This window comes from Psammomys obesus, unplaced genomic scaffold (genome assembly GCF_907164565.1).
Source record: "Psammomys obesus unplaced genomic scaffold, mPsaObe1.curated_primary_1811, whole genome shotgun sequence".
Lineage (NCBI taxonomy): Eukaryota > Metazoa > Chordata > Mammalia > Rodentia > Muridae > Psammomys > Psammomys obesus.
This window is the reverse complement of record NW_026587382.1, coordinates 1,645,163-1,652,590: the sequence shown is the minus strand read 5'-3', so window position 1 is coordinate 1,652,590 and position 7,428 is coordinate 1,645,163. Positions and strand designations below refer to the sequence as shown.

Genomic DNA, 7,428 nt, shown 5'->3' with positions numbered 1-7,428 from the left:
AATAATAATAATAATAATAATAATAATAATAATAATAATAATAATAACAACAACAACAACAACAACAACAACAACAACAACAGTATGGTTTTTATTTTCCATGCCTGCCCTAGCTCCCAAATGATGACGCTGAGACCTCTTGCATTTATTAACAAGCTTCAAAGCAGTAGAGCTGGGCAGATTCTCAGCTAGTCTAACCTGTCTGTGCTGGTCTGCCCTGTGCCCCATTACCTGGCAGTTTACTCTGTCACCCTGGCTGCTCCTGCTCCATCTTTGCCCTTATGGCGACTTCCCTATAGTGACCTCATGGCAACCTCTTCCTCATAGCTACATCCTCATGGCAACCTTCTCTTCGACCCTCCTCTTCTCTCTATTCACCTGGGACCCTACTCCTGGGATTTTTAAGTCCTGCCTCAACTCTCCTGACCAGCTATTGGGCTCTGCTCTGCCGGCCGGTTCCTCCCCACTCCCTAACTCCTGACATTTTTTTTTTTTTTGCGGGGGGGGGGAGGTTCTTCTCTCTATGTAGCCCTGTCTGTCCTGGAGCTCACTCTGTAGACCGGGCTGGCCTGGATCTCACAGAGATCTGCTTGACTCTGCCACCTACCGCCCAGCTTCTTTTTCTTTTTTTTTTTCTTTTTAAAGACTTTTTTAGATCACTTTAAATGTATGAGCCTGAATGTAGTTATGTGCACCACATCCTAGTAAAGACAGAAAGATCATAGAGGTGATGAAGACAGCAGGGGAATTAGGGTGAGGACAGTGTGGGAGGAAGGACGTTGCCTTCAGGGAGGGAGCTGTGGCAGCCTGCTGTCTTCCTGGTGCAGAGTTTGAAGAGCTTGGACTCTTCCTCCTTTTTGTTTTTGTTTTGTTTTGTTTTTTGGTAGCTGAATTTGCTGCTGCTGCTGCTACTTCCTCACTTCCAAACTTTCATTTTGACTTGGTAAATACATTTGCCATTAGATTTGTACATGATGTTTAACCTTACTATTTCTCTTCTATTCTCTATAATTATACCTTAATGAAAAATGATCGGTCACAATCCAGTCATTAAAGAGTCAAGACCCATAGTTTCCAAAATAGCCCTCTGTGAAAACATTCTTCCTTCGGTCTTTCTCAAACTGTCTTTTACCAACATGACTCTGGCCTTCCCTCCCCCACCTGCCTCCCCCCTCCCCCTTCCACCCCTATTCCTTTTGTCTACCTCCTGAGTCAACGATCTTTTCATGTGAGTGTTTACGTGTGTACATGTGGGTGTGCTTCTGCCCTTGTGTGTGTAGAGGTCAGAGATACTGGTTGTAGTCCTTGATTACAACTGCTTAACTGTGACCTTGCAGGGAGCCGGGTTTCATCTCCATGCGTTCACTACAGAGCCCAGTGTGCTTACGGAGACGGAGCGGGAGAAAGACATAGAGTACACTTCCAGGCTTGGGGCAGGGACCATGAGGCTTTGAGTCACACAGGCAAGGCGGTAGAACACTTCTGTTAGTCACCTTAGGAAAGAGAAGGAGGGCTGGTTTCAGAATGAGTGTGTGTGTGTGTGTGTGTGTGTGTGTATGTGTGTGTGCATGTGTGTGTGCGTGTGTGTATGTTGGGAGGACAAGAGGACAGACACATCAATGGCAGCTGGGGGTCAAAAGGGGCAGTATAGAGTCACTAGTACACACTTGAGACCTGTGTTACAAAGTCACATACTAATTTTGTATGTATGTATGTATGTATGTATGTATGTATGTATTTGGTTGGTTGGTTGGTTGGTTTCAGTTTTTGGACACTGGGCTTTTCTGTGTAGCCCTGGCTGTTCTGGAACTCGATATATAGATCAGGCTGGCCTCAAACTCAGAGATCCGCCTGCCTCTGACTTCCAAGTGCTGGGGTTAGAGGTGTGGGCCACCACTGCCCAGTTGCTTTTTATTTTTGTGGCAGAGCTCACTTACTGTGTAGTCAAGCTAGCCTTGAATGCACAGCCATACTACTTCAGAAGCTATAAATGAATATTGAAAAATTGGATTTGTTGTCCATTTTGGCCAAGATGAAATCAGTCAGGAATGAATAGGAAGCTGGACAGAAGATGAGGGCCAGTGGAATTCATGACATAGCACACAAAGACAATGGTCCTTGAGAAAAGCACAAGCCCCGAGTGGCCTCTCAGGAGAGTTCAAAGATCCAGGGGCAGGGATGGAGAGCCCCTGAGGGATGCAGCAGACCCCCTAAGTTGAGCAAGTGAATCCGGGGACTCGGAGAAGACAGGCTTCAGGACAGTCAAGTGGAGACCAGAGGAGTTCAGAGAGAGAAACTTCTAGGTTTTGGAGCTCACCTGGAATTATCAGCTGAACGCTGATCTGCCTGGATCTAGGGACGTAACCACATGACAGGAGGAGAGGGAACCATCCATGGAGAGAGCTCAAGGATGGAAGTCTGTGGAGTTTTGGTTTTCGAAACAGCGTCTCATGTAGCTCAGGCTAACCTCAGAACTTCTTTGTAGCTGAGGCTTGATCCTCCTCCCTTTGCCTCTTATGAGCCATTATGCCCAGATTTTTGTCTTGTTTACTTTCTTCTGTTGTGGCATCACTCCTCATGGCTCTGCTTCAGTTCCTGCCTTGACTTCCCTCTGTGCTGGATCGTGAGCCGGAAGTGTAAGCTGAGTAAATTCTTTCGTCCTCAGGCTAGATCACTCAGAGCACCCTCCTGTCTCTGCCTCCACTCCGCTGTGATTACAGACATATGTCTCTGTGGGGCCAGGCACGAGCACTCAGTTTCTCATGCTTTCAGGACAATCTGCTTAAGGGCTGAGCCATCTCTCCAGCCTCTCCATGATCTTTTGAAATGAAGGTTGAGAGATGTGGGTTTTTTTTTCTTTCAAGGATTTATTTTTATTTTAGGTGTATGAGTGTTGTGTCGGCATGTATGTCTGTGCACCACGAGTGTGCAGCACTCAGGAGGCCAGAAGAGAGGATCTGATCCTCTGGAACCAGACTCACGTACAACTGTTAGCCACCACGATGGTGCTGGGAACAGAATCGGGGTTCTCTGGAAGAGCAATAAGTTCTCTCCCCCACCTCCCTTTCCTGCTCCCTCTCCTTCTCTCTCTGTGCCCCCCCCAGACATGATGTTACTGTGTAGCTCTGGCTGTCAGAGAAATCCACCTTCCTCTGTCTCCAAGTGCTGGCTGGGATCAGAGACTTATCCATCATGCCTATAGGCAACGTGTACTCTGAACTGCTGAGCCATCTTTCCAGTCTTTAGATTTTTCTTTAAGGTGGTCAATCTAAGGTATTTCATCTGGGGCTGGAGAGATGCCTCAGTGGTTAAGAATGAACGCCGAGCCTGTGGTGGTGGTGCACTCAGGAGGCGGAAGCAGGCAGAGATCTGTGCATCTGAGGCAAGCCTGGTCTACACTCACAGACCCTGACTTGCAGGGAACCCAATTTGACTTCCAGTACCCATGCTGGGCAGCTCATCACTGTTTGTGATTCCAACTCCAAGAGGACCTGACACCTCTGACCTTTGGGGGGGGGTGTCATGTGCTTTCTCACACACAATTTTTAAAAGGGCCCCCTGGAGCCTGCAAGCATCCCAGGTAGTAAACCTGCCTGTTGCTGGGTTTAATGGCCTGAGTTTAATCTGCTGATCCCACGTGGTGGAAGAGAAAGCCAATGAAGTTTTCCTCTCACCTCCACACTGGTGTTGCAGGTGCACTGAGTTCACACACACAGAACAAATGTAAAAAGTACAACTAAAACTCTGTTAAGGTCTTGCCTGTATTTGACACACAGGGTCTTGTGTGATCACTAGTCTTTGTTTTGGGTGCATATAGAAATGAAGAAATCTGAAGTAAGACACACACACACAGATGGGTACACTGGCACACTCCTGTAATTCCAGCACTCAGGCAGAGGCACAGGCAGGTGGATCTCTGTGAGGCCGAGGCCAGTCTGGTCTACAGTGTGATTCCATGACAGCCAAGGCTACACAGAGAAACCCTGTCTTGAAAAGAGCCAAAACAAACAAAACAACAACAAAACAGAACCACACATATCTTCTAAAGCAGTTTTTAACATATAGGTGACTCTTGGGTCCACTGTAAGAGAAGCCTGATTCTTGAAAGAAGGAAGGACACCCAGGTTCTGTTCTAGGAACCTGGCTACTACATGAGAATGAATTCTCCAAAATCTGGAGCCGAGGCTTGGTGGCCTACCAACAGATCCCTCCCCATCAGCCTGCCCTCTGCTGGGTTAAGCTGGGTCACACAGCAGGGGCTTGGCAGTAGACTCTGGCTCCAGAGAAAGAGTCAAGAGAGACTGCTGTGGAAAACTGGGGCTACACACAGGCTGAGGGCTGCGGGAACTGGTCCAGAGTTTGGCTGAGCAGGGATGCAGCTGAGATACAGCAGGTCAGATCATTGAGAGGGAACAGAGCAGCGGTCTGGAAATTGCCAAAGGAGGGACCTGGAAGGGTTCAGGAATCTCTTATGAGGAACAGAATCTTTCTGCCCTTCCTCTCAGTTACTAGAGGTTGTCAAGGACTGGCACACTTCTTGCTACGGAGGTATGGGTGGGAAAACTAAGAAACCCAGAGAGGAAGGTTCGGAGGAGAGTTCATTTGGCTAAGTTCAAGAGTGTCAGAAAACAGCTTTGGTCATGAAAACCAGGCCTTTGGCTCCCAGGAGCTGATCCCAGGAGTGATGCTAACGACGGAGAGAATGTTCCCTCGCTCCTGCCCTTCTGACACAGTCCACACCTGCACAGTCCCTTAAACTGCCACCTCAAATCCAAATAATGAATTTTCTTCCATTTCATGATTGCTCCCTGCCCGCCCTGCTCCTCCCCATCCTCCCCTCAAGTCCCAATGTTCCTCTCTTCCCCCGGACTGTGTAAGGAGACTTCGGTAGGGACCTGTCTCGTTTTCCAGGCTTCAGATTGTAGCAATGTGAATAGGTAAGAGAGGGTGCAGTTTGGTGGCCCATGGTATCACTTGCACTATGTTATAAAGTACGTGTGTATCTGTTTTCCACATGTGTGCAGATGCCCGAGGAGGTCAGGAGAGGGTGCTGGGTCCCCTAGAGCTAGAGATACAGGTGGTTGTGAGTGCTGGGAACTGAGCGCTGGTCATCCCCGGAGCTACCGTTCTAGCCTCTAACACCATGTCTTTGAAAGGTCCTAATGGGCAATAATTAGCTAGTTGTTAAGTTGGTTAGTTGTGTTTTTGAGACGGGGTTTCTCTGTAGCTCAGGCTGTTCTGAACTCTGTAGACCAGGCTCAAACTCAGAGCTCCACCTGCCTCTGCCTCCTGAGTGCTGGGATTAAAGGCGAGTGCCACCATGCCCAGCTTTCTTTTATCTATCTTCAGTTAACATTGTATTACATTTTAATTTATTTCACATGGTCCAGCATATGTGGCGGTCAGAGGACAGCTTTTTGAAGTTAGTTTTCTCCTTTCACTGTGTGGAGAGTGGGTTCAGGTCATCAGGCACCTTTACTGACTGAGCCATCATACTGCACCTCCCCCACCCCTTTCAGACAGAGTTTTTGTACTTCTGGCTGACCTTGAACTCTTTATTATTTTCTTTTTAAAAACTGGGTCTCTCTATGTAGCGCTGGATGTCCTGGAACTTGCTACATAGACCAGGCTGGTCTTGAACTCACAGAGATCTGCCTGCCTCTGCCTTTGGAGTACTGGGATTGAACGTCTTCCACCATATCTAGCTTGGCCTTGAACTCTTGACCTTCATCTCCCAAGTGCTCAAATAAGTTTGTCATGGTTTTTTTTGTTTTGTTTTGTTTTGTTTTGTTTTTTTGTTGTTGTTTTGAGACAGGGTCTCACTACGTAGTACTCGCTGTCCTGGAACTCACCAAGACCAGGTTAGCTTTGAACTCACCAAGATACACCTGAACTCTCTATGTAGATCAGGTTAGCTTTGAACTCACCAGGATACACCTGCCTCTGCCTCCTGAGTGCTGGGATTAAAGGTCATGTGCCCCACACCTGACTGATTTTTATTTTAATTTTGCTTTGAGACTGGGTCTTGTCATATAGTCTTGGCTGGAGCAGAACTCCTGAAGCAGACCAGGCTGACTTCAAACTTGAGTTGATTTGCCTGCCTTCCGCATGCTGGGATTTCAAATGTGAGCCACGTCCAACTTTCTGTCTTTTTAAAAAACACTTTATTTTGCATCCCGACCATAGTTCCTCTTCCATGTCCAACTTTCAAATTAATATTTTAAGGAGATTCTCTTTTATTAAATCACTAAGAAGGAAGAGGTGGCTGATGTTCTGCAGTACAATTTTATAGCTTTGTTGAGGTGTAATTGGCACACATCAGTTTTGCACTGGAAGGACTTTGTACTGTACAGGCTATCATGATATTAATTCCAGCAAATACTGTCTGAAATAGCTCAGATTCAAGACTGCTTGTTTGTTTGTTTGTTTGTTTGTTTTTGGACAGGGTTTCTCTGTGTAGCCCTGGCTGTCCTGGACTCAGTTTGTAGACCAGGCTGGCCTTGAATTCACAGAGATCGGTCTGCCTGTGACTCCCTAAGTGCTGGGATTACTGGTGTGGGTGTCTGGTGGCAATTTTTTTTAATGTCCATATACAATTTTGTTCTTATAAAAACAGTGGCTTAATTATGGAAAATTTTAAATATTTTCCTATTGTCACTCCCTAGAATATGTCAAATTAGTATTTCTTTGGATTGTAATGTTAGAAGGTTTTTTCTTTGATTGCTGTTGGGTTCTTGAGTTTCATTAAAAGAGAGCGCAGCGCTTTATTAAAGCTCTGCGCCACACACACGGCTGCTTTCATCTCTAATAAATCATGAAGTTGCCGTTCAACAAAGAATTAGCAATTTCTTGATGGTTTACTGACAATAAATGCTTGATTGATATACTTTTATATACCTACTTATCTGGGTTCTGGGGTTGCAAATATGCTTTAGACAAAAAAAGAAAGGAATATCAAGCTTAAGAAGAAACAAAAGAACACAGATGAGCAATGAGCTCAGATGGCTTTGCCGGCAGCTCAGTGGCACGGTTCTCGCCTGGCACATACAAGGTCCAGGGTTCCATCCCCGGAACAGACATGAAGCGCCAGGCCTGATTACCATTCAGAGGAGGGAGGCAGCAGATGGGGTTTAGGGCCAAATACTTAGCCTAAATTTAGCTTCAGGGGTCCATCATTCAGGCAGCAAGGAACACCCCTGCCCAAGCATCCCTAGTGGTAGGAGAGGGTGATCATTTCCCTAGGAACAAACTCAGGAAGTAGCCAAGTATGGTTTAACAGGCACCTAGGAATACTGTTAGGACCTTATGGTTTGGGGCTCATGGAAAGGATTACACTGAAGGCTTAAACTAAACGGGATTACGCCTAGTATTTATTAGAGCCATCTATCTATCTATCTATCTATCTATCTATCTATCTATCTATCTATC

General features: G+C 46.3%; 1 protein-coding gene across 1 annotated transcript in view; it reads left to right on the top strand.

Moving 5' to 3' along the window:
• The first annotated feature begins 4,550 nt into the window (after positions 1 to 4,550).
• The window catches only part of LOC129673884 (translation initiation factor IF-2-like), a 4,295-nt gene continuing 1,417 nt past the window's right edge, over positions 4,551 to 7,428 (top strand). The window contains exon 1 of the mRNA XM_055603741.1: positions 4,551 to 4,584. Within this exon, the coding sequence (XP_055459716.1) occupies positions 4,551 to 4,584 (34 nt within the window). The remainder of the gene's footprint in view (positions 4,585 to 7,428) is intronic.